Source organism: Crotalus tigris, unplaced genomic scaffold (genome assembly GCF_016545835.1).
Source record: "Crotalus tigris isolate CLP2741 ecotype Arizona unplaced genomic scaffold, ASM1654583v1 scf7180000018371.15429387391:27106975, whole genome shotgun sequence".
Taxonomy (NCBI): Eukaryota; Metazoa; Chordata; class Lepidosauria; order Squamata; family Viperidae; genus Crotalus; species Crotalus tigris.
The window spans coordinates 21,141,943-21,168,564 of NW_024096970.1; the positions used below are offsets into that span (position 1 = coordinate 21,141,943).

The 26,622-nt window shown below is 37.1% G+C and overlaps 2 protein-coding genes across 5 annotated transcripts in view; one reads left to right on the top strand and one right to left on the bottom strand.

Annotated features, from left to right (window-relative positions):
• The window catches only part of FCF1 (FCF1 rRNA-processing protein), a 15,789-nt gene extending 14,085 nt beyond the window's left edge, over positions 1-1,704 (bottom strand). The window contains exon 1 of the mRNA XM_039351739.1: positions 1,575-1,704. Coding sequence (XP_039207673.1) covers positions 1,575-1,577 — 3 coding nt within the window. The 5' untranslated portion in view covers positions 1,578-1,704. The remainder of the gene's footprint in view (positions 1-1,574) is intronic.
• Positions 1,692-25,187, top strand: AREL1 (apoptosis resistant E3 ubiquitin protein ligase 1). Of its 4 annotated transcripts, none has more exons than XM_039351738.1 (21): positions 1,692-1,824; positions 3,953-4,154; positions 6,482-6,690; positions 7,705-7,764; positions 9,062-9,291; positions 11,347-11,584; positions 13,299-13,468; positions 13,548-13,728; positions 14,805-15,052; positions 15,393-15,470; positions 15,866-16,007; positions 16,840-16,961; positions 17,958-18,033; positions 19,561-19,670; positions 19,978-20,157; positions 20,279-20,404; positions 20,912-21,041; positions 21,220-21,278; positions 22,239-22,328; positions 22,711-22,886; positions 23,091-25,187. In XM_039351738.1, the coding sequence occupies exons 4-21, from the start codon at positions 7,749-7,751 to the stop codon at positions 23,191-23,193; spliced, it is 2,475 nt and encodes an 824-aa protein (XP_039207672.1). In that variant the 5' UTR covers positions 1,692-1,824; positions 3,953-4,154; positions 6,482-6,690; positions 7,705-7,748; the 3' UTR covers positions 23,194-25,187. The 4 variants fall into 4 exon arrangements, with proteins under 4 accessions (XP_039207672.1, XP_039207671.1, XP_039207670.1 ...); XM_039351737.1 differs by having other exon boundaries at positions 1,730-1,868; XM_039351736.1 differs by lacking the exon at positions 1,692-1,824 and adding an exon at positions 1,957-2,095.
• The last annotated feature ends 1,435 nt before the right edge of the window (positions 25,188-26,622 follow it).

The following is a 26,622-nucleotide window of genomic DNA, read 5'->3' on the forward strand; positions in this document are numbered from 1 at the left end:
GTTGCTCATGATATGTACGAGGGCAAAGTCAGAGGGAGGCCCATTCCGTCTCCATGGGAGTAGACCCGGCTTTGTATCCAAAGCTTCCTTAGCAATAGGATGGGAGACCCCCAGGATAGGCCAGGAGGAGGGACAAGGGGATGGTGAAAGGGCAGCAGGGCAGGACTAAGGCAGGAGTTCCCTCAGACCCTCCCTCTCCTTTCCTTCTTTCCTTCCTAAGTACAGAGTGGTGGGAAAATATTTGAGATGAGGGAGTGAGAAAAACAGGCAAGAAATGCAGCTGGGGAGATGTCACCCTTCGTGAGGAATGAAGAAATGCACCATCATCTGGAAGTAGCCAGCACATGGTCCTCACCTACTTCACATATCTGGCTTGGTGGGCTCTGGGAGAGGGGATGCCATGAGCAGTGTAAGAATCAACATTACCTGCGCAATGCCACCCAGCTCCCAGCCTGCCCGGTTTCTGCAGGCAGCGGGGTGCTCTCCTCACAGTGCTGAGAGGTTGAGACGGGTAGTGCGAAGCTCGTCAGCTTTGCACCTTGCTGCCTGCTGAAACTGGGCAGACTGGGGGCTAGGTAGCATTGCACTTCTCATCAGATTCACGCCATCCGGCACAGCTCTTGGCACTGTGAGGAGAGTGCCCCACTGCCTGCCGAAACTGGGCAGGCTGGGAGCTGAGCGGCCTCGTGCTTCTTTCTGGATTTGCGCCGCCCAGCTCAGCCTCTCAGCACTGTGAGGAGAGCACCCCGCTGCCTGCCAAAACCCCTCCCCCGGAGCCCATCAAGGTGAAGTAGGCGAGGGCCATTTGCTGGCCACTTCCAGGGGATGGTGCATTTCTTCATTCCTCACAAAGGGTGACACTTCCCTAGCATCCTCGCTGTTTCCAGACAGCCTTGTGGAGCTAAGACTGAATGCGTTTCAGCATAGATGGCCACCACAAAATTGTACATTGGCTCCTGGCCGGCCTGGGCCAGGGTCAAGGCAGAGGGGGCCGTTCACTCATTGTTTCCAGGATGGCTTTGCGGGCCCCACTTCGCGGGCCACATCCGGCCCCCGGGCGTTGTGTTTGACATGTCTGCTCTAAATGTTAGATCTATTTTCTTCCTTCCATTCATTAATCTGTGCACTTTTCCATATATTGGTGTTTCATTACAAACTATAATTTTCCATGTTTGTCATCAGAACGGCCAATAAATATTGATCTCTCCCACTCATCATGGTTTTGGTCAACTGAAGCTTTTGCATGATTATTTTAAGTATGATAAAAAGTGAAGACTAGGTTCCCATTCTTAGTTGTACTCATACTACTCTCTATTAACAGTAAAGACATTATATCGATCAATCTTGGCAGGATGTGGCCAGTATATCCCACCTTTATGTTCATGCTTTGGAAACTAACTGATTACAATGACCCAGAGTCCAACTTTCTTGTACTCTCCACTATGGCTGATGAGATCTGTTTTGGTGTACCTTTTCCAACGGAGGCACTACCTGAAGATCACGCATATGTCCAGCCACCCATTAAGATTACAGCTCTGCCTGTTATAGCACTAAAATCCAAGATCTGTACTCACCATCTCCCAGTTCCCACGATGCAGCAGCTGTGGGCAACACCACTAAACTTTTCTACCGCTACTTCCGCCGCACGGCACATGTGTCCCGCTTTTAATACATCACTTCCGGTCATTACCGTCAAATGGAGGCTAGAGCAGCCTGGTTCCGTTTTGCTAAGGGAGCGTCAGAATCGGGACCGACTGTTTGCATTTTTTACTTCGGCTTCCACCCTGTTCCCCTTCAGGGGGAAGCGAAAGACAGGAGGACCTGGTACGGGGACGGAAGGAAGAGGGAAGTAGCTGCAGCAGGAAGAGGTCCGTTAAGAAAATCCTGCCCTTCTGGAAGAAACGGGCAGCCTCTGGCTTTTTGCTTTCGTTAGTGCAGGCAATAGGATTGCTGGAAGCAACAGGTGGTTGGACCGACCGCACGCAGAGTTAAAAGAGGCTGCAGGGATCTCAGATGGGAATCCTCCCAGTTGGGTCGTTTATTTCCAAACTCTCTCTCTAACCAGCCGGGAAGAAGAAGGAAATTTGACTCTGGGGTATTTGGTTCTCTCGCTTTCTTTTCTTCCCCTCGCACGAGTGTACTCCCTCCCTCCGTCCGGGAGAAAAGGGAAAAGCGGTGTGTTGCTACAATGTTTTATAATTATGAATATCCTCTCCCACTCGTGTGTTAGGAAAGTAGGAACTGGAAAGCAGAAGTGTCCTTAAATTTATCAGTTCATAATTTTCCCTTGGTTTACAATCTTCCCATCACTTTCCATTTTTTTACCATTTTTTAAAATTTGTCCCGAAAGGCCAGTTAATATTTTTCATTTTTTGATTTGGAAAATTATGTTTTGTGTTTTGCAAACAGGCGTGTTAGGTGTTGCTTTAGTTTTTAATACTGTTTCATTGAGTACTGCTGTTATAATTAGTTTTGTCTTGTGGTCTGCAAGCTTTATGCAGTGAGATATTTTTCATTGTTCTGGAAAGCGGTGTGCAATTCTAATTTGGATAGTGTCAAAATTGCCCTACATGTCAGGCTAGTAATGAAAACGGTTTTACTTCTTAGTATGTGAATGGAAAAAAACTGTACTAAAAGTTCTGTTACAGGGTTTCTCCTTTTTCAAAGCATTATATGGAATGTCAACAAGCTAACTTACTATTGGATGTTTATGAAGGTGGTATTTCATTGTATGAAATATATTATGACTTGCCATATAGAATTTGTCCTATATTGGTCTTGTTTTTGTGAAATTCAGGGAAAAATTAGCATACAAATTGCAGGAAGTTAGACAGTCTATTGGATCACTTCCAGTTGATTTCTTATAATTTACTTTCATTTATTATATTCTTGTATAATGTAGGTATCAGCTTGGTCCTTGTCAGATATTACTTCATAAAGTAGTAATTTTTTAGATACATATAATAATTTGTTCTTACTTGTAAAGTTAGTCTTGCAATATTTGGTTACTTGTACTAAATAATCCACTTGGTTACTTGTACTAAATAATAATTGGTTTTAAATAAATAATTGATTTTAAGTAGGGCTACATTTTTTTATCCATTTAAAAACTACCCCACTTTTTTTTAAAAAAAGGCAAATTACTAAGGTGGCTCTAAAACATAGGCTGAAGTAAAATTATTGTAATAAATACTGATTAATGAAAACATTCCTAGTATTTCGTATTTTACAAGCAGTAGTATGACAGGTGAAGTGATAGTTGCAGCAGGTAGTTTTGGATCTATTTTGAAAATTCAGCAGAACTCTGATTATGTTTATCCAACTGTTCACTTAAGAACTATTAATTGCCTATACCACAAGGGGTTTGGTTAGTATATGAACAAATGTTTAATTTTGTATTTTAATTACTTTATGTATCTAATAGTATTTTTCTATTTTGGTGTTCAGATTTGACCTAGAACCACTTACATTATTGTGACGTAATCTCACTTTATTTACAGACTGCTTGCAACCTGCATTTTCTGTTCAGAAATATTTTTAACAGGGAATCTGCATCAATGTTATAATCACTGTACAAACTAAATAGAAAGATGCAACTGGGAATGGTTTCCCAGCATATCTGGTGAAATATGGTGGAATAGCATATCTCAGAGTATGCTTGTGATTTCAGCATTCTCTGCATGGTAGAGAAACTTTGCCTTGAGTCAGACTGCTTGTTACTAATAGGCAGGTGGTAATGTAAAATAAATATTCACTGAGAGGTTTATCAAAAATTGTGAAAAACTCTTAATATTAAAAAGAGTATTGTGTTGTCAGCTAGAAAGTGGGTGTGTAGAAGAAAACATCTGAATTATTTCACACTTTTCATTTGTAGAATTTGATTGTAAATATTGTATCAATAGAAGTTTCCAATTATTGTAACCTTTAAAGGATCTATTTGCTGTCATTCCAGAGTGTATGACCCAAAAGATACTTTTTAACAAGAAAAATTCTAATTGAAAGTTGGAACAAACTTCCTAACAATAAAAGCAGTTTCACAGTGGAAACTATTACTCAGAAAATTAACCTGCTTCCCGTTCATTGGTTATGTTTAAAAGAAGGCTGAGAAACCATCTATTGTCGATATTTCATTTTGGATTCCTGCACTGACCAAGGTATTAGATTTGATGGCCTAAATAATCTCTTTCTGTGAATTTTGTGCTATGTGAATCAAACCTACATTTTTGTTTGTCAGATTTGAAATGAATTTGGGCAATTCGTTGATCTGGGCAATGTCATCTCAGAATGATTCATGTAAAAATAAACCTTTTTATTAGTTTCTGATAACTTTCAAAGAGAAAGAAATAGGAATGTTTATGACTGAGGTAGCAGGAAATTGAAGCATGGCATGACAGGCCTGACCTTTGGTCTCTTGATAACATTCTATTTTGTTTCTTGCAATTTAATTATTATCTTTTGTGAACATTGTGTTTTCGTTGATGCAGTCTTGAACTGTTGTTTAAGCTTTTGCATCACAGTGCTGATTCCAATTTAGTTTGAGTATCTAAAGCCTGTAGATTCTTATCTGTTGTATTATGAATATCAATGTATCAAGTTTTTTTCTACATATAGTAAATATTTTTCTCTCTATATTGAATGGAGTGTTCAGTTTGTTTATATTATGATTGGATCCATAATGTCAGTTGTCAATTAAACTTATGAAATAACAGTTGCAATCATCTAATTTTTGATCTTCTGCCTATCCTGAATTATTGTTTAATGTATTCTGCTTCTAATGACTCAAGCATTTTATTAGTTTCCTTGATTGTGTGTACAGACATAAAAAACTTCCAGGCAAACTGGAATAACTTGCCTATATTTGTTCATTCTTTCTTGGAGAGATAACGGAATCTAATCTCTGGATTTCCTTTCTTTTTCTTTTTTAACTAGATAAATTATTGGCCTTTCTATTGAAACAGCAAGAACTAGTATCATTTTTATATTGAGAATGCTTAGGGAAAAACATGTAATAACTCTGTTTTGACAAATCAGTATTTTTCTAACTGTATTAAATTGAGAAAGAGCACAGAAATTAACATTTTTAAATCAAAGAGTTCTTCTAAAGATTATATATGACAGGATTTTTTTTTATAATAATATTGTGAAATCTTTGAGAACAGAACAAACCTCCTGACCTTATGCTTATCCTATTTAGTGATATTGAACATATATTGTTTGGAGGATTAGAACACTTAAAAAAAATAAATTCCAATTTTGGAAAATTTTGTTTGTTGTGCAAACTTTAGCATATGACTCTTATGTAAGAGTCCAAAGTATTATAGAAAACGACAAGGATTAGATAATATTCGATTACTAATTGAAATTCTTGATATATATAGAATCAGAAAAAATTATTTCACTAGGTTTGGAAAAGGAATTTTTGAAGCATATTGAAGACAGTTGATTTCAGCTAGTCCTCAACTCATGATCATTTCCTAGGCAACCAGTCAAAGTTATAATGGACCCTAAAAAGGGATTTATGACCCAGATTCAAAGTTCTGATACCCAGATACCCCACCCTACCCCATATGTGACCACATTTTGGGTGCTTGGCAACTTTATGGCCATTTGCAACAACCGGTAGTCATGTGACTGCAATTTACAATGTTTTTGCAGGAAACCAGTGGTTACTTCCAATTTCCAACAAAAACTGCCTCACAGTGAAAAATGGATTTGTTTGCTATGGCATTCCCTTTATGATTGTAGTGTTATTGTTTGTTTGATTGTCACCCATCTTGCCTCAAGGTGACTCTTGTTTGCTTAATGACTGCCACCAAAAAGGTTGTAAAATTGGGTACGATCATGTGGGTGACCTGCCTTATAACCATCACGACTTACGATCACATTGTGAACTCGGTCATTAGTCGAGGATTACCTGTATTCTGAATGCTGTTTAGAAGGAACCACAGGTTTCTTCTGCTTGCATTATTTTATATGCTAAATTGTTAGTAAAGTGATGAGTCCTTTGCTGATGGCTTGGAGAAGAACCATACCATTCATTTTATTTGCATGGAGTGTGCATAACACAACTGCCTTTCTCTCCCTGTTCAGTTCAGATACATCTGTCAGCATGCCTCCTTCAGGTGAAGCTTGATTCACTTGTAGGTTTCTTGGTAATAGATCTGAAGTGGTTTGCTGTAGCCCTTTTGTTGGACTTTTTAACTTTTTTAGTTGCCCCGCCCAAAATACTGTGAGGCTAATTTATTTATTATTTATAAATTTATTATTAATTACTTGTAAATAAGAGTCAAGGGAGAATCTGCTTTATTTTATACTCCTGTATGATCATAATGCCTTTTTTCTCATTGATATTATGCTTGGTCTTTGGCTCTGTCAGTTTAAGAATCAAAGAATGACCTTTTTTAAATCCAATTTCTTCTATAGTTTTTAAAAAATCATATGTAATATACATAATGATTGCAACTCCTTGTTTTCATTTCAGGAAAATGATCTGAGAGCTTCATGGTCTGATAATGCAGAGTGCCACTTCTTGAGATGATTCACTTCATTGCTACATTTGATTCCCTGGCTCTGAGCTCCTATTGTAATTTCCAGGATCCTATGGATACTGCCTGGTGTCTATCCTGAATAAAGGTGCAGAGGAATGTGCACTCCCACTTTGACTTTCTGGACATGGGAGTTTGAATAAAGGTAATTCTTTCAATTAGTTGGACGGATGTGGAAAATGCTTGTACAGTCTGTGAAGTAAGGCTTGGTAAAGAGAATAGGAATAGGTCCAGTACAGATTTCCAACATAATAGAAGGTGTTATTGTTACTAGGTGGCATTATTGTAAGATATTGTAGTTATAAAATGTATTGGCAAGTCTCACTGTCCCCTGAATTGACACATCTGAACCCTGTTCTCTTGATAGCAAGTGGTTAGATTCCTATTGCCATGGGATTTGCTGGCATTTGTGCTTTGCTTTAGTATCTTGAAGATTTAAATATTCTTTGGGTGAGGATGGGTACATGGTTTATAAATAAACAAATAAACAAACAAACAAATAAATAAATACCAGAGCCTTCCTTTATATGAGAAGGAAGATGAAAGCATTTTCATTCAGCATTTTTGGGTGCTGAAATCTACAGTATTCTGCTAGTCTATGTTTTACATTTTAACCATCAAGATGTTGCTTGTGAAACGTTTTGTATTCTAACAAATATCCAGAACTTGGATATCTAATATTGCCTTCCCCATAATGACCTTCATAAGAATTAAAATCTTAGTTTGGTACCTTTCTTAATCTGTTAAGGGAAGAGGTCTCTTCTACATATGTATATCGTGGGGTTCCCTTCTTTCTTAGATCTGATTTGTTGACAATCTTCAGCTACCTGGCAGACATTTCTGCATATTAAATATTAACATTCTAGAACAGGAGGATCATGATGCCATTTCTTGGAAAAGTGTAGTATATAAAAACAATAAATAATTAACTAAAAGAGTTCTCGGGGATTATTGCTGGTAGTCAGTTTTTTAACCCTTAAAACTATTAACTTCTTGTATTTCCAAAAACTACAACTGACCTCACCTTGTTTCTTTTCTTTTTTAAAAAAAATACAAGTTAAAGAATCAAAGCATGCTTATTGTGTTTTTGGGAGACTAAACATTTTGTAAATCCACCTAGATTTTTTGCTTTGACTTAGATCTCTTTTTTTCTTTCTAGATGCAGCTGTAATCCTCGGCTGTGTGTCTCACTGAAAGGACCTAATGTTTTACATTATTGGTAAGGGAAGACAATCTATTCATAGAATCTAAAATGAGCCTTCAAGATTTCATTCTTTTAACAAGTAGCCCTCAATTTATGGCCATTTGTTTAATGACTGTTTAAAGTTATAACAGCCTTGGAAAAAGTGACTTACGACCCATCCTCTAAGTCATGACCATTGCACAACGCCCCCCCCATGGTCACGTGATCGCAATTTGGGTGCTTGACAACTGGCTCATGTTTACAGTATTTCCAGTTTGTAGTCAAATGATTGTTGTGACTGTGATCATAAAAAGTTGTGAACTTCTCAATTGGCTTCTAACAAGCAAAGTCAATTGGGGAAGTTGGATTTGCTTAATGACTACATGATTCCCTTAATGGCCACATGATTCGCCTAACAATTGCAGTAAAAAATGATTGTTAAATTGGTCACTTGAAGACTTACTTAATGACCAAAATTCCATGTTGCTAATTGTGGCAATAGGTCAAGAACTACTTGTAGTTTTATGAATGGTATCTGTTTTGCTAACACTATTCAGCCTATTCAATTCTATTTCTTGAGCCAGTTTGGTGTAGTGGTTAAGGTCTCATTGGGAATGCTAGGCCTGCCATAGGCATGAAAGCCAACTGCTTGTGGTGGGTAAAACAGGAGGCAGGAGTATTATATATGTTTACCATTTGAGTTATCTTCTTTATACATAATTAAATAAAGATGTAATAAAAATTTAATAATAGAATAAAAAATGGATAATCTAGTACTTTAATATCTCAGAAGACTTTATTTTTATTTTAGTCCTGTTAATTGAAACAATTCCCTATAAAATTTTTACTTCAAGGTTAAATATTGTAAATTCTCATCCAAAGTTACTATAACCCCGCAATTGAGCGCAAAATTTCTGTTGCTTAGCGACACTGTTAAGTGAATTTTGCCCCATTTTACAACCTTTCTTGCCAAAGTTGTTAAGTGAATCACTGCAGTTAAGTTAGTAACATGGTTTTAATACTGCTTCCCCATTGTCTTTGCTTGTCAGAGGGCCACAAAAAGTGAACATATAACCCAGGGACACTGCAACTGTCATAAATATGAGTCAGTTGCCAAGTGTCTGAATTTTGATAATTTGAGCATGGGTATGGTGCAACCACTTAAATATGAAAAATGGTCATCAGTCACTTTTTTCAGTGCTGTTGTAACTTTGAACAGTCACTAAATGAAGTGTTATAAGTTGAGGATTACTTGTAATACGAAATAGCCATGGTGATGGATTTTAAGAGTTTTGTTGGATCCTATAATTACTATCTATTTTCTGTTCGGCAGGTGGGATCACAGTGGTATCTGTGGTAGCTTTCTTTTTCACCATTAAGTTCCTCTTTGAGCTTGCCGCACGTGTAGTCAGCTTCCTCCAGCATGAGGACCGGGAACGCCGAGGAGAACGTACCATTTATGACTATGTGCGAGGCAATTACTTGGACCCCCGCTCTTGTAAAGTCTTCTGGGATTGGAAGGATCCCTGTGAGGTGGGACGTAGTATGGCCTTCCGAGTGCATGTAAGAGGAAATTTTCATTTCTATGACAATTTAAGAAAGCGCAGAACAAAAAATCCAAGCAATTAGAGCTAAAAACATGAATTTGAGCAAATTCCAGGAGACAGTGAAGGATAGGGAGACCTGGCATGGTTGTGAAAAGTCAGATATGAGTTAGCAACTGAACAACAACAAGACAAAACTAAAAAAAAAACCCTAATAAGAGTGATTTATTTCTCCTTTTCTTCCTGCACCTCTTTTTTTTTGATATCATTATATGTATTGAACATTCTCTGTGCTGCAAATGTCTTTAACCACAGATTTGGTTACAGAGTTGTGTGTGCTGAATTTAGACATTATTAAACCCTTGTAAGAATATTTCTTTCTTTATTCTTTATTAATTTATCTTTTTTTTTATTAAAAAGTTTTTATTTTCCATTTATTCATACAAAATACAATTCAATTAAAATAAATTCCTAACCATTGGTACTGCCTGCCCATTCCCCCCAGGCTGCGTCCACCCTCTCTAATCCTTCCCTACTTCCCTCCTCTTTCTCTCCTCCCCTCCTACTCTCTTCCCCTCCCCTTCTCCTCTAACCATCCTACTTCCTCCCTACTCCTTCCTCCCCTCTCATCCCTCTCACACACATGAATGCAGCATAGGGGAAATGCCCAAGCATTTACCATGACTATATTATCATTACCCACCCACTCACCCACCCACCCACCCTCAACCCTCCCCCCTCGCTTCCCAGAGCAGAGTAGAGGGTTATTAATAAGAAAGTTAACAATAATAAAAAAAAGAAAAGAAGAAAGAAAAAAGAAAAAAAAGGAAAAAAAACCATCATACTTAACCTTTAACTCCCCTTAAATTAAGTCATATAAACAAATCTCTACAACAGTTACTATAAAATTTACTCATAAAATAAATGAAACTTTATAGTCCCATATTTTTTTCTGAATATAATCTATCCATCTTCTCCATACAATAATATATCTTTCTTGTGTATGATCCTTCAAATAAGCAGAAATTTTTGCCATTTCTGCAAAGTTAGAAACTTTAAATATCCATTCTTCTAAAGTAGGCAACGAGTCCTTCTTCCAATACGAGCCTACTAATAACCTTGCTGCAGTTAATAAATTCAACATTAAAGTAGTTTCTTTGTCATTTAAATCCACAAAGATACCCAATAGGAATAATTGAGGGGTGAACTTTATCTTCCTTTTAAAAATCTTTTGAATGTTCCACCAAATCATAATCCAAAAAGCCTTTACCTTTTTACAATTCCACCAAACATGAAAATATGTCGCATCCATATTACCACATCTCCAACATTTGGGTTGTAAATTTGGATACATACAAGATAATTTTTTAGGATCTAAATGCCATCTGTAAAACATTTTATAAAAATTTTCCCTCAAATTTTGAGCTTGTGTAAATTAACATTTCTAATCCAAATTGTCTCCCATAAGTCCAATGGGATCGGATCCTGGATATTCTGAGCCCATTTAATCATACAGTCTTTAACCAATTCTGTTTCAGAGTCTAATTCTATTAAAGCATTGTAAATTCTTTTTATATGGGCCTGACTCTGATCTTTAATCTGAATAACCAGATTTTCATCTTCTAGTGTTATTCCTTCTTTCTTATCTACAGTCCACTTGTCCACTATTTGTAAATATTGAAACCATGACTGTAGAATATTTTCTTGCCTTAATACATCTAGAGATTTTAAATGCCAATCCGAACCTGACCAAGTTAATAATTCTTTATACGAAATTTTATCAAAGTTCATCCCCTTAGAAATCCCCTCAATTGCATGTCTAGGAATCCCCCAGATGGGTATTTTATAGTTTAACCTATAGTCCGGAAGTCCTTTATTAATTTATCTTAATTGGCAATTTCAAATTTGGATCTTGTACTGTACGTATATGTATGTATATTGAAGCAAAGATTTTCACCACTACTCATGTAATGTCAGCAAGATGATTTTAATTTACTGCATCTTTTAATGGCTAATGTAAGAACTTAATGTCTTTGCAGTCTGCTATTCACTTGGCTTCTTAATTCCCATACAGTTGTTTTATAAGAATGGCCAGCCTTTCGCTGCTCATCATCCTGTTGGACTGCGAGTTCACATCTGCCATGTGGAGTTAGCAATAGATATTCCTGTCACCCAGGAAGTGCTTCAAGAACCCAGTTCCAATGTGGTAAAGGTGGCATTCACTGTGCGCAGAGCTGGGCGGTATGAGATAAGTGTAAAACTTGGAGGCTTGAATGTTGCGTATAGTCCATACTACAAAGTATTTCAACCAGGTAAGTTTTTGCTTAAAGCAAAAACAAATAGTTGGGGATAATATACCCTAATGTTGGTCGTCCATACTTATTTAGTGCCATGGCTATATTGGATGATGCTCAGCAGATTACATCTTTACTAGCTTTGGGATTAAAGCATTAATTTATGGTAAAATTTAATTAATGGACACACTGAAATATAGAATACCTACTTAGGAAAAACCCCTATTTTTTTAGTATGGTGGAATCATAAAAATGACAAATTTTGTTTATCTGTTTTACTAATCCACTTTCTAGAAAAAAATTTAATATCTCTGCGCTCCATTTTGTCCTGCATGAGGTCATTAATCAGGATAAACATGCTATTATGTAGGACAATCCAACTGATGCACATAATTCAAGATTTCTTAATATTTTCCCTTTGACGAATGTAGAATATATTCCACGCCTATGGGAAATAATAAGCTAATTATAGTAGAAGACTGAGCAATAGTTCTTTGCTGCTACCATCATACTCGTAGAACAACCCTAAAATGAATTCTTAACTTGTGTTCACTGAGATTCCTATTACCAATAGAAGAGAATATTTGTAGCTCAGGATTGAGTTGTGGGGTCCTTGATGCTCTCCATACTTGGTTCTTTCTATGAAGATATTTTGTTACCCAACTAGTTATCATTAGTGAGATAGAAGAGAATGGGGTTTGCTTTCTGTTTATATTTTTGTTTCTTTGTTAAAACAAACAAACAAAACACCTTGCCAGCAATCAACACCCAGATAAGCAGAAATTAACACCAAGACTGTGTACTTTGTGCTTCTCTCCTCCCCATCTTTTAACTCTACTTCTTGTTATTTATTGTTTTATCATTTTAATGTCTACTAGTTTTTATGTTTTTAAGCAGTCCAGAGTCGCCTCTGAATGATATGGGCACATATAAATGTAATAAATAAATAAAAATAAACAAAATTAAACTGGACCAACAATCAAGCAGTAAACAATATCCCAATCAAGGAATTACCAACTCAGACAACCAAGCTAACAAAGAACCACCAACATCGTTTTCGAGGAACTACCAACACCGATAGGACAAGCCATTACTATATAAACAGAGAGCAAACCCCACTCCCATCACTGATGATGTTACCTAGTTGAGTAATGAGATGTCTGCAATAAAACAAGCTCAGGGAGCACCAACGACTCTACAGAGATTCATGTTGTGGTTTTCACCACTATATTTTGCCTGTCAACGTATCTGCTTAATTGCATCTGATTCCTTGTAAATTAAAAAGATGGAATGAACACAATCCACTGGGAAGAGTTCAGAAGCAAACTAAACTATAACCTGAGTCATAGTACTTGCTATAGTTGTCTGGAATTAATAATTTACACATTTGGTCTCCTGGTATATATTCTGTCCTTAAATATTTATGGTACATATCACCATGAATAATTATATCCAGGGAAGTGAAAAATTCTGCCACATTCAAATAATCTGTTTTTAAGCTATGTAAATGTGAAATTAGTTCTATCATATGTGTTACTCCATGAAACATTGGGTTGACTCAGAAATAGTGATTTCTTCACTCTATTCATTTTGGGGTGTAGAAATGTTTGTTTTTGTTTGTTAGCCAACACTGGTTGCTTCATTTAGTATCAATCCTATTTCTATACGTCAATACATCTTTGCAAATACCAAAATTTTATAAGGGATTTGTGCAATGTGTTTCTTATTTCAGGGATGGTAGTTCCCTCAAAAACCAAAATTGCCTGCCATTTCTCCACTCTGGTGCTGACATGTGGGCAGCCACACACTTTGCAAATAGTTCCCAGAGATGAATATGATAACCCTACTAGCAACTCAGTATCATTGATAGATGAGCACAATTACAGCCTCTTGATCCATGAAGTAAGTGGGCTCTGTATGTCTTCTCATATAAAATTTCAGAGCATATCAATGTCTCCTAACCCATATTTATTTTGTCTAGCTTGGACCTCAGGAAGAAGAGCCTTCTGATGTTTTGTTTGAAAAGTCTGTGATGTCCAATCAACAGACTTGCCAAGTTTTCCTGAGACTCACCCTACTGCGTAGGGGTTGCTTCCGTGCCTGCATCTCTTACCAAAACCAGCCTATTAGTAATGGAGAGTTTGACATAATTGTTCTCAGTGGTAAGTGAATAGTTTTTTATACATTGTGTAGCTCTTCCAGAACTTCAGCTTGGTATATAATCTTCAAAATAACATTGTGCACTTCATACTGTGGTTAAAAACCTGGGTTTCTCAAATCTAATCCTTGCATTCTGCCTTTTGGCTTCTGATTATCTTGTGTCCTGTCATAAAAATAAGGCCTTCCAAGCAACTGAAACTGAAAATTGCATTGTCATTATTTCCTTGCTAGTTTTTTGAAATTGTTAATGATAAAGATATTTAAAATAAAATGTTATAGACTTTATTGCCTGCATTCCTTGAATAAGTAAAGTGTTTTGGAATTCATAGTTGATATGCAGTCTTAGCATATGAAGTCTGAAGAAAATTTGGCAAATTATAAATGAATCACTCCAACACATAGTTTATAGTTTGCTGGTTAAAAAAAATCTATAGTAGAAAAGCAGTGGGTTTGAGGAATTTCCATCTCATTTACCTCTTCTGCTTCTCTGAATCCATCTTCCAAAATACTGAAAATGTACACATATTTTCCATTGATATCAGTATAGCACTGTTTAGACATGCATCTGAAATTTAAGGTAATATATTTGGGCTTGCAAATATTCGCAATGTTCCTTAGTTGTTCCTGGATGTTTACTCCTCTCCCTTTCGTCATGGAGTGGCAACATTTGAAACAGAAAATGACTGGAAGAGTCAGAAGTAGTGGGCACAGCCTGTAACTCAGCCCACATTAAAATCAACCCACTCAAAAAAAGTGCCATTTTTTGCAAGATTTTTCAGAAGTGCTTTGCTTCTTCCTTCCTAAGATTCCAAGAGGAAGATTGGCCCATGGTTACTCAGGTGGCTTTGTGCCTAAGGCAGACTAGAACTCATGGTCTCCTGGTTTCTAGCATGATTCCTTAACCACTACTGTAGACTAAATTGGTTCTGTATGAAATATCCTTATTCATTAACAATAAAACATATGCACTGCAAAATAATATTTTAGATCCACAACCTTTTTGAAAACCCAGCTTCATAACTTGTGTTTCCATTCTGAGCTTTGCCTGTGTTACACTTTACACCTGTCCATCTTGCAGAGGATGAAAAGAACATCGTAGAGCGTAATGTTTCTACCTCAGGGGTCAGTATCTACTTTGAAGCCTACCTGTATAATGCTAGTAGCTATACCAACACCCAGTGGCATCTTCCACCCCTGCCTTTGGGCTCCTTTCAGCGACGACTTTCCACCGCTACTGAGGATGAGGATGAAGACTCTCCTTCTGATAGCCCGACCCCTGAAAAAGTGAAGAAACCCAAAAAAGTTTATTGCTATGTTTCACCCAAAGTAAGAATGCTTCTTTTTCAGTCTTCCATTCAGATAGTAACTAGGTTTACACGATTCTCATTGTCACTGTTTGTTTGTTATGTTTCTAATTAGCAATAATCTTCTAGAATTGTCTCAGTGTGGTTGTTATGAGGACAGGTGTATTGTGCTACAGAGTTTTTCTACAAGGTGACAGAAATATTCATGTTGTCATGGCTCATCTCTATATTAGTTACAAATCTGAGTTGTGGCTAAAGCCTATTTTAGATTACTTTAAAAAAGAATGGACTTGTTCATTGTTGACATCTTTTCAGAATAATGTATTCATGAAAATACGATTTCTGTTTTCTTTGCCTCAAAGCAATTCTCAGTGAAGGAATTCTACTTGAAGATTATTCCTTGGCGTCTTTTTACTTTCCGAGTATGTCCTGGCACCAAAGTGAGTTTGTGGAACACCTTGCTAGGTGGTGGGACATGTTTTGTTTTGAGAAAGTTTGTGGCATGAGAGGATTCAAATAGTTTATTTCATTTGCAAGCCTAAATGAAATTTTTAGATGGCATTTTAGATTATTCTGGGGAACTTGCTGTGGTATTGTCCTGCACCCTGTCATTCAGCTTCATTCTCCTTGTAACTTTCTCTTTCTTCCTGAGCAAACAGGTTCATTCTGTGGGAAGTGGAATTTATAAATCACTTTTTTTGCTAGCCAGTCCAGAACAAGGGGTGGGGCAAGGGAATATGCACAAACACTGCTAACTGCATTTGCTTCATGTGCTGTGCTTTCTGGTGAATGATGGTTCCTTCTTCCATTCCCCTCCCCCATTTCTTGGTGTTAGTTTTCTTATCATGGGCCTGATCCTGTACACAAATTGCTGACATTGGTGGTGGATGATGGGATTCAGCCTCCTGTGGAGTTGAGCTGCAAAGAGAGGAACATCTTGGCGGCTACTTTTATACGTTCTCTGCATAAAAATATAGGTAAAAGCAGTCAGACTAGAAGGCTATATTGGTTGGTGTGTAATGAATCATAAGCATTTGTGCCACTGATAGATTTTGTACCATTCATTCATTCATTCATCATTCATTCATTCTTTCATTTGCTGCCCATCTTGCTGCAAAGCGCTTTGTAAAGCGAAACTTGGTGTGACATTAATTCATCAGTGTGAAAGATGAGTAGAATGCTTTAATTAAGACATGTATAATTACAGACCAACTATATATCTTTCTGCATACCATATAAGGTTTCTAATCCCATTTTGATATTTCTTTATTTGGAGAGATTATTTATCTCTTCTCTGCATTTATAAAAATCTCGTGGTTCCAGAATGGGGAATATAAACAGTGCTCTAATATGCAAAACTTATGTGTGCGAATGGATGTTCGTGTGCATAAAAATTCAGAGGGGGAAAGAGAAAAAATGGGACAGAAAATGTTAATAAATAGAAATTTTATTTCCCTATTCTATAAGATAGTGCTTAGGGCAATTTTTGTCATGATTTGCTCTTATATAATGAATCTTTTGAAAAATAAACTGTTTCAATTATGTTTTATTTTAATATTTGTATATGTTTTAATTGTTTTAATGTTGTGAGGTGTTTGCAGTCATTTACTTCAGATGGGCAGCTATATAAATCAAATAATTAAATACATTATATATGATCTGCCATAGGTTATCTGTTAATATATTTCAGAGATAAAGCATAGTTGCTGCTTTAAGATTCTTATGGCCGAGAAATCTCTGTCTTGCACTAAAAATGTTCATGAGGACTTTGAAAAGTTCCAGACATGATTCTGGGCCTATTCGTTTTAGGAGGCTCAGAGACTTTTCAAGACAAAGTGAACTTCTTCCAGAGGGAATTACGTCAGGTGCATATGAAGAAACCTCATTCCAAAATTTCTTTGAAAGTCAGCCGCCCTAATCTTCTGGATTCAGTGAGTATGTCTAATGTAGAAGTTTTGGAAAATACTTATTCTAGAGAAGGAATAACAACAATATATAATTTAAAATATATTATTATTTAGGGTACAAATTCTTTTTAAAATATATAATTATTTAAAAGTTTTAAAAATAAAGGTAAAAACTAATATACTGTAAACTAATAGAAAGTAAGGAAGAAAAAAGAAAATCAAAGAGATAAAAGTGTAAGAAAGAAAGTAAAGTAAAAGAAAACTAGAAAAGAAAAAAGATACGAAGAAGTGAATTTCATTTTTCTTTACAACAGTTATAAGTTCAGTTATAAATTTACCTCTTTTTCTAAAGTTCATGACTCTGCTTTTTATAATCTATCTAATCATGAAAACCTATAAGTTTATTTTTTTCTGTTCTACACAAATTCTATACACAATTCTGTTTCAAAATCAGTCTTACATTGTTCATTATCACAAAACTCTGTTGTCTATTTTAAATTTTTCTGATAACTATAAATAAAAAAACCCATTGGCAACTATATCCCTCTGCCTCCAATTGTTCTCTTGATTTTATTTTGTATTCCCCTTGATAAAATTCTGTATCTCAGAATAAATTAGCCATTTGTGTTTGCCTATTATTTCTTGTCTATAAAATGCATTTTGAACTGAGAACCACAAAGTTGTTTTCGGACCCAACCTGGATTGTATCTATTCTGTATTCTTAAAATGGTACATCTAACATAAAGTCCACATTAACTTTGACATTATTATACCATAACTGTCCATGACACCCAAATCTCAAGATGTGCCCTTCTATCTCCAAAAGCCTTGTTATTTTCAGCAGCATGCATTTCTTCAACCAAACCACACAGCAGGCTACAAAGTGCAATTTCAGATCAGGTAGATCCAATCCTCCTATAGATAAAAGATAGAAATTTTTGGAGAAAATCTATACATTGACAGTATTTATAGATTAAATATCAGATTTCATGATATGTCTTGATTTTATTTTATTCATAGTCTCTGAAAGCCACACGGAATTTTTCTGTTTCTGATTGGAGTAAAAATTTTGAAGTGACTTTTCAGGATGAAGAAGGTGTGTTAATTTGTAATGATATTGAAAAAAGTAAAGTTAAAATCTGTCTGTTTTGGCTTCCTGCAATGCATTCATTTATTTTATTTTTATTATTATTTTTTATTTATTTTTAAATAATATTCATTGGCTGCTTGTCTTATCACAGTTACAGAGGGGGAGGACAGGGGCAGAGTGGGGAGGAGGAGATGGGATCTGTTGTTAATTGATCAAATATCTCCATTGTGACGCTTCCCCATTGGGGCCCCAAGCTAACTGGCAGAGCCAGAGCATCAAATGGTCAGGAGGGTTGGAACTGGCCTCACACTGTGGGCAAAGTGTCCCACAGGGCAGGAGCAATAGCAGAGAAGGCGCTTCTCCTGGACCCTGCTAGCCAGAAAAATCAGGCCGACAGGGCCACAACTTGCCTCCTCTGCTGGCATGGGTGGGACAGGCCAATCCCAGTGTGATGAGATGGTTCCTCAAGTAGCCTGGACCCATGCCATGAAGAGCCTTAAAGGCGATTACAAACACCTTGGATTGCACCCAGAAGTAGACTGGGTAGTCAGTGCAACTTGCAGAGCAGTGGTGTTACATGGGCTATTCTTTGGGCCCCAAGAACTGCCCACCCCACTGCATTCTGCACCAGCTGTAGCTTCTAAATGCTCTTCAAGAATAGCCCCATGTAGAGCACATTACAGTAGTCTAGCCATGAGATGACTAGGGCCTGAATGACTGAGCAAAAGCCAAAGTATCTATAGATTTCTTTACATCTATTGAACATTTTTGAGTGTATTCTCCAATATAAACAATTCTTATTTTACAAATAAAACAATATTTGGGTATCCCAAAGGTGCTTTTTCAAAAGACAACTGGACTTCCTTGGTTTGTTCCTTGGAAGCATTTTGCTTCTCATCCAAGAAGTTTCTTCAATTGTCACCTTTGGGACAATCACTGGTTGAGTGAGAATTTCCATAGACAATATTTGGATACATAAAAAATTGCTAATCTAAAGTATGATGCTGAATAAAACAATCATCCAATTTCTTAAATCCAATTGCTGCATTCATTGAATGTGGAGGATATAGAATATTATTCTTTTCATGCCACACTCTCTGAGAAACACAAGAGAAGATTTCATACTGGCTTTCCCAGTCTCGGAAACTCTGTGCCATGGGAGGATAGACCAGCTCTATTGCCCTTCTGACTGCATGAAAAAAATATATTACTAAAACATGTTTGGTGACTCAACTGACTTGTTGCTGAAATAGGTTTTAATTTGACAAGTATTATTTGTTTCTTTTTGAAATGTATTTGGTTTTAAAATTTTATTTATAACTATGTTATTTATTTCAATGAAAATAAGAGTTATAAGCTTAATAAATAAAAACTAATTGTAGACGTCCACAGTGATAGAAATTTGGAGCATCATATTACAGTTGAGCACTGTGTAATAAAAGACATCATGTTTAGAAATATATTTTTCTTTGATCACTGTATTCTTGAATGCCTAGGTTCCCCTAAGATCTAACTATTTTTTTTCCCTTGCAGCCTTGGATTGGGGAGGTCCTCGTAGAGAGTGGTTTGAACTGATTTGTAAAGTTTTGTTTGACACAACCAACCAACTATTTACTCGCTTCAGTGATAATAATCAAGCACTGGTGGGTATCTTTCTATTTATCATAGTGGAAATAGTGTATTTTTTTTTTGTTGTTGTTTAGTGGCTTATGACCAAACAGTTGCATGCTTCTCCAAGTTCTAAGTCTAGTTTGGACATGGGCATTTTACGGCCCAGAGGCCACATCTGCCCCTTCAACTGTCCCTGTCTGGCCTTGGCAGCGGTGACTGGGGGCAGTGGGGGCAGCCCTGCATAACATTTCTAGATTCTTATGTAGCTCTTTGGGAAACTTAATTGTCCATCCCTGCTCTATTGATTGTCATTCTGATTGTGAGCTTTCTTGTTTGTAGGTACACCCCAATCCTAATCGACCTTCTTATCTAAGACTGAAGATATATGAATTTGCAGGGCGCTTGGTTGGAAAGTGTCTTTATGAGTCATCTCTGGGAGGAGCTTATAAGCAGCTGGTGAAAGCTCGATTCACAAGATCGTTCTTGGCTCAGATCATAGGATTAAGAATGCACTACAAGGTAAAAACCACTCTTAATCTTTTGATTTTCTTTTAGAAAATAAAGGAGAGATCAAGATTTTGCACTGTGTCTTAAGTTTATTTACTATCTTGTCCTTCTTTCCATTTTGTTTTTATTTCAGTATTTTGAGACAGATGACCCAGAATTCTATAAATCTAAAGTTTGCTTTATTCTAAATAATGATGTGAATGAAATGGAGTTAGTTTTTGCTGAGGAAAAATACAACAGAGCTGGACAGCTTGAGAAGGTGAGAAATCAGTTGTTGATAAGCTGTTGATCTTTTATTCTCATATTGCTGTACCATTGCTTTCTTTTTCATTGTTTATTCTACTGTTCCATTACTTCACTATGTTTACACTTCTTTTCATTTCTCTGTTTTTATTTTTGTAAACTGCCTAGAGCAGGGGTCCCCAATCCCCCAGTCCATGGACCGGCACTGGTCTGTGGCATGCCAAAAACCGGGCTGCGCAAACAAGCGAAGCCCCATCCGTGGGATGCAGGCAGCATGCGAAACCATACTCCCTCTGGTCCATGGAAAAACCTCTCTCCATGGAACCGATCCCTGGAACCCAAAAGGTTGGGGACTGCTGGCCTAGAGTAGCCCCATGGTGAGATCAACAATAAATAAATTTAACAAGCAAACAAACAAGAAAAGATATAATTTAGTTGTGTCCCATTTAGAGTGGGCAAAGGATATCATATGAAACATGTATTTTTTTTCACCCACCAGACATTCTCTCTTTATTTTTTCCAGATAGTTGAACTGTTAACTGGGGGTGCTCAAATGCCAGTGACCAATGAGAATAAAATATTGTACCTGAATCTGCTTGCGCAGTATCGTTTAGCCAATCAAGTTAGAGAAGAAATGGAACATTTTTTGAAAGGTAATGCACAAAATGTGTTCTTTGATTTGTTTTGCTTTGCTTTGCTTTTTTATTTCTTTGTTATTTCCTCCAAAGTGACTATTTGTTTAAAAGAAAAGAAAAAAGAAAGTTTAATCTGGGTTTTAATGCTCTTTGCGAGTTGTTCTGGTTGTTTATCTATTATGCTACTGTCTTTTAGGTCTCAATGAATTGGTTCCTGAAAACCTCTTGGCTATTTTTGATGAAAATGAACTTGAGGTGAGAAATTGGACTTTGTCATTAACAGGAGCATATTCTCAGTTACATATGAGACAGTAGAATAATTGGTGCTGGAATCCCATTTATGAATGATTGTCTTGTTTGTATAAAATATATGACTTAACCAATATTATCTTTGCCTTGTATTGCTTTTTAGTAGTATTGTTTGATACTGTAAATTCATTCAGGTGTTTGAAATTGTATTCTATAGAACCCTGGGTTCCTGAAAGGCCACGAGTTTTTTTTTTTTTTTTTAAAAAAACCTCACTCAAATGGAGCCAGGGGCTTTTAAATTATTTTTTCTAATGCTTAATGGTAAGGGTGCAGGTTTTACAACTTGCAAAAAATTGAAAACCCTGCCCTTGAAGATAACTTAAACATTTATTCAAATTGCCATATGCTTAGTGCTTTATGGCAGAAAATCTACTGTGGTTTGGAAAGTACAGAGTTTTATATATATTTCTGTGACATCTGAGTAATTTCCTAGCTGGAAAATTGAATCATTCTTTCTGATTTAATTCACACATAGAAAATCTTTCCCTGCTTATAGCCATTTGCCCTCCACCCCACACTTTGAAAATTTGTGCTGTTGAAATTTAGCAGAAAAAGTATAGTTTGGGACAGTGTAAGTTTCACATAAAAATATTACAGTAAGGAAGAAAGTGAGATTATTAAGATTGGTCATATATTCTTTAAAAAAAGATTTTTGTAAAGGAATATTTTGCAAATTACAGATACTTGTGAAAATGCTGACCTTCTGTGTTATTCATTCGTTGATGTCGTTTGGCTATAATTATGTAGGCATTTCAACATCTGAGTTTGCTATTAAATATCCCTAGTCTTAATTTTGAGCATTTAAAGTTCACCGAATGATGTGTGGTTTGAAAAAAAAACATCAGAAGGGTTTTTGTGGGTTTTTTTGTTTTTGTTTTTAGAAAATGATGTTTACTTTTCTTCCAGTTGCTGATGTGCGGCACAGGGGATATCAACGTCTGTGATTTCAAAGCACACGCTGTAGTAGTGGGTGGTTCGTGGCACTTCCGAGAGAAGGTAGCATGAATTCCTTCCTCCATCTCAGTGATGATAATAACAATGTTGATATTCTATGAAAAAGGGAAAAATACTTCATAAATTAGGGGAGGTATAATTAAAAACATAATTATTAAACAATAAGCTGTGTGGCTGAATTTTCTATAGATTTCTTCTTTATGTGTAAACCTAAAAATGTTCTTTAAACATTCTTTAAATTCTTTGTAATTTAAATGTATTTGTATGTATCTCTGTGTGCATGACATCTTAATTCACTTGTTAAATCGTCTTCAGAATTGGCTGTCCATGGAACCTGGGGTGCTTATTTTGCTATAAATTTAATAACGTGCCCATCTCCTCACTTAATAATTTGGCATTCTTCTTGTTTCCCTGAACCTTCCAGGTGATGCGCTGGTTTTGGACAGTAGTGTCTAGTTTTACACAAGAGGAACTGGCTAGACTGCTGCAATTTACCACTGGTTCTTCTCAGCTGCCTCCTGGAGGATTTGCTGCACTTTGTCCATCTTTCCAAATTATTGCAGCTCCAACACACAGTACACTTCCTACAGCCCATACCTGGTGTGTATTTTATCTAAGATATTCTTTGTTATCTGTAGAAAGGTTCATTCTGATAATCAGAAGTTTTTGTTATTGTTTCTAGAGATTTGCAGTGATGTATTGTACTGTGAGTAGTTAAATATCTATTTTTGTGCATAGGAAATACTGAAAGCATAGATTTTAATGTTTCACATTCTATACTATAAGCTGTATTCTTTCTTTCAGTTTTAACCAGCTGTGCCTCCCAACTTATGATTCTTATGAAGACGTGCACAAGATGCTGCAGCTGGCCATCAGTGAGGGCTGTGAGGGCTTTGGTATGCTCTGACACCTACTGGAGGAACCCAGTACCTTCCTTAATTCTTCAGGGCAAGGCTCAGTCTTACTTCACAGATCCTTCTCTCGCCCATCCGAAAGGCAGTAGAGAACAGAGAAAGGCATCATGTGAATTGGAACAATTCAGAGTCTTATGCTGATCACTCTCTTCTCAGCATGGTACCTGTCATTTATAGGGGTTCACCTATGGAGTGAGATTGGAGTTGTATTTCATGGGTATGATGTGTCTGGGATTTCTGAAGGGAGGAACCACGCAAACCAGTGTTGCAGCTTGGTACAGGAGAAGACTAGGATAGTTATATAACTCGTTACTTTGGGGAGATGACTAGATGAGTTTGGGAGCCCTGAATCCCCAGATTACAGGAAGTCTTCATACCTTCCCATGCTTTGGTCCACGTTTTCATGTAAGCAATCCTCTTTTACGTGGATGTTACAGGAAAGCTTTTAATTTTCTTAGCCACCTTGCATTGCATACTGTCACTTCTTGTTCTGGTTGGTGAACAAGAATTCTGTTACTGGAGCACAAGTGCTAATCCTTGACAGTGATTTTGGTCCTCCACCCAGTAGGTGGAAGAGGAGCTGGTAAAAGGATGGAAGGGTTTCCACTGATTTTTGCCGGTGAAGTTAGAGAATATTGTGGCCTTCCAGATGCTGCAATCTTTCCCGTGGATTCTCACTAATTGATTGTGGAAATTAAGGCTCATGAGAATTTGAATTGAGAAACTCTGGGGAGCCACTTGTTAGCAACCTCTGTTCAGGCAATGGTAGCAAAAATGTTATTTCTGTGTCTTGAGTCAGGCAGAGAGTAGTTAAAGAAGGCAGTTATTCCAGCATTTTTCTTTCCTATGTTCTGCATCAGAAGCATTCCATGATATTTTTAGGAGATGATATTGAAGGTGTTTATTATTGACATGGAGGAAATGGGCTTGCAAGGCAACACAGTGCACTACTGTTTGAATTAGAAGGGGACAGCAGTGTGAATTATCCTATGTTATTGATGAGTATTTTGCAGTTGTAACACTTTTAGCACTCCCATTTCCTTGGCAATAATGAGTGGGAATTCAGGGATCCCAGATGGTAACTTAACTAACTTTTGTCAACAAAGCCAAACTCTGATTGGCTAATAAAGCCGAGTATTTTGTTGACACCTAAAGTGCATTTATTCTGGTCAGAGGAGACAGATATCAATGACTAGAGATTATAGTGTCATTACCTGCTAAAATAAGTCATTCTGCTACACACTGAGGCTCTAATTTTGTGGAGAAGAATGGGTATATCTTATGATATTACTTAATATTGTGGTTTACTTCTCCATCATCATTTGAATCATTTGCAAATTATAAGAAAGAAGACAATTTGCAAATCTGCCTCATTGAATACTGTTAACTTTTTTCTTAGTTTGAATGTGTACCACATTTATAAAGAAGTTCAAGCCATTATTTTGCCAAAACTGTTGGAATACTGAATATTGAAACAATTCAGGGATCCCTTCCTTGGGGGGGCATTTTTAGAGACCAACACTGTATTTTTTCCCATTGGCAGCCATTTTTTCTCCTTTAAGCAAGTGCTTAAAGCAAATAGGTACCATCTTGATTGTATTAGGAATAAATTCTTTGGACAGTGCAATTAAGGCTTGTAAATGCCTTGAAACATTCATTGCCCACTGCTCATCCGGGGGACCAAACAAAGCTTATGCTGCACAGCTCAGCCAGTTGATGGTTTAGAGCAGTGGTTCTCAACCTTCCTAATGCCGCGACCCTTTAATACAGTTCCTTATGTTGTGGTGATCTCCAACCCCCCATCCAGCTGGCCGGGGAGGGGGGGCGGGAAGGCCGCTCCGTCCAGCCTGTTTAGAGAAGTGCCATTCCTCTCCCTCTTTCTTTCTTTCTCTCTCTCTTTCCTCTCTCTTTCTCTTTCCTCTCTTTCTCTTTCCTCTCTCTCTCTTCTCTCTCTCTTTCCTCTTTCTCTGGCCGCGCTTCTTCCAGGGGGTGGGGCACCCAGGCGCAGGGCCAATCAGGAGCCCTGTAGGAGGTAAGTCCACCTGAGAGAGAAAGAAGGGAAGCGAAAGTGCCTCTCTGTCTCTCTCTCTGCAAATGGCAGAGGAGACCATGCGGAGACAGATGTGGAGCGGTGTCTCGGTTCCTAAGACCATCAGAAATATGTGTTTTCCGATGGTCTTAGGCGACCCCTGTGAAAGGGTCATTCGACCCCCAAAGGGGTCGTGACCCACAGGTTGAGAACCGCTGGTTTAGAGAGTGGGGTGTTTCTTGATGCTGTTCCAGTGTTTTCTTTTGCTCCATGACCTTCCAAGGGCATTCCCAGGCATGGCTGAAGGCTGGCTCTGCTACATCGTCCTCAGGAATCCCTTTGTTTCTTCTGCAGAGCTCAGTTTTTTTTTTAAACTGAGGACTGAGTGGCTGGATATTCAGCAGACACCTTCTGTTTGAAACCACTCTATTAATAAATGTATTTGGCACTTCTTGCCTCTTTGCAGAAGCCAAGGATTTTCTTTTTAACGTAAGCAGAGTCAAAACAGTGTAGATTCCCCTTGTTCTTAGCCAATAATATACTCTTTGTGCATCTCAGCATTCCCTTAGTTAACGGGGTCAAGTTGCTCCCAGTACTTTATAATTTCAATGCATTTTCATAAACCCTTGCTGCTTATTTTTTCCTAAACCTGTCATAATACTCCAGTTTTTTGTGTGTGTCATGATGCAGGCTGTGCTGTAAACCAATTCTACTGTGTATGCACACACATGTGAGTGTTGAATAAGTTTTAATGTTTCTTTGGTCCTTGTTTGTTTCACCCAATATGGAATAATTCCAGGGATAGAGATTTAGTTTGTGGTGTAGGCTCCTATAGATCTCTGTCTCTTGGATTGGATACCATAGGATATCCTACATATAAGACTATCTTGCATGCTTTAATATCAACACCTATTACTTTAGCTTGGTCAGGGCTAGTTCCCAGTGGCCAGTTTCAGGTAGGATTCAGCAAGATTGTGTTAGCCTCTCATGTAAATAGTTTGTACAATAAATAAAATATTTGAAATATGATTTGTCTCTCGCTGTTTCTAAGACAGGATGCTTTAAATAGTGAAGTGGGATATGATGGAATGAGTGAGTAGGGAAGATACTTTCTCAGGTATTTCTTCATTCATACTTTGGTTTGCTTACTGCTGTAATGCAGTTCTAAACTTCACAAGTAAAGTAACAGTCAGCCATGCATTTTTCATCCCTTCTAAAAAAATGTGCATATGCCTTGCCTGACACTGATCTAAGTATCATTTAGTGGATTTCATATTAATTGGCATTATCCCAACGTTTACTGGATAATTTGCTGTCATTATGATAAAGTTACTTTTATGATTAGAGATAAATTGCTGCTATCTCATATCCTTAGGATCGTAACTACAGAGAT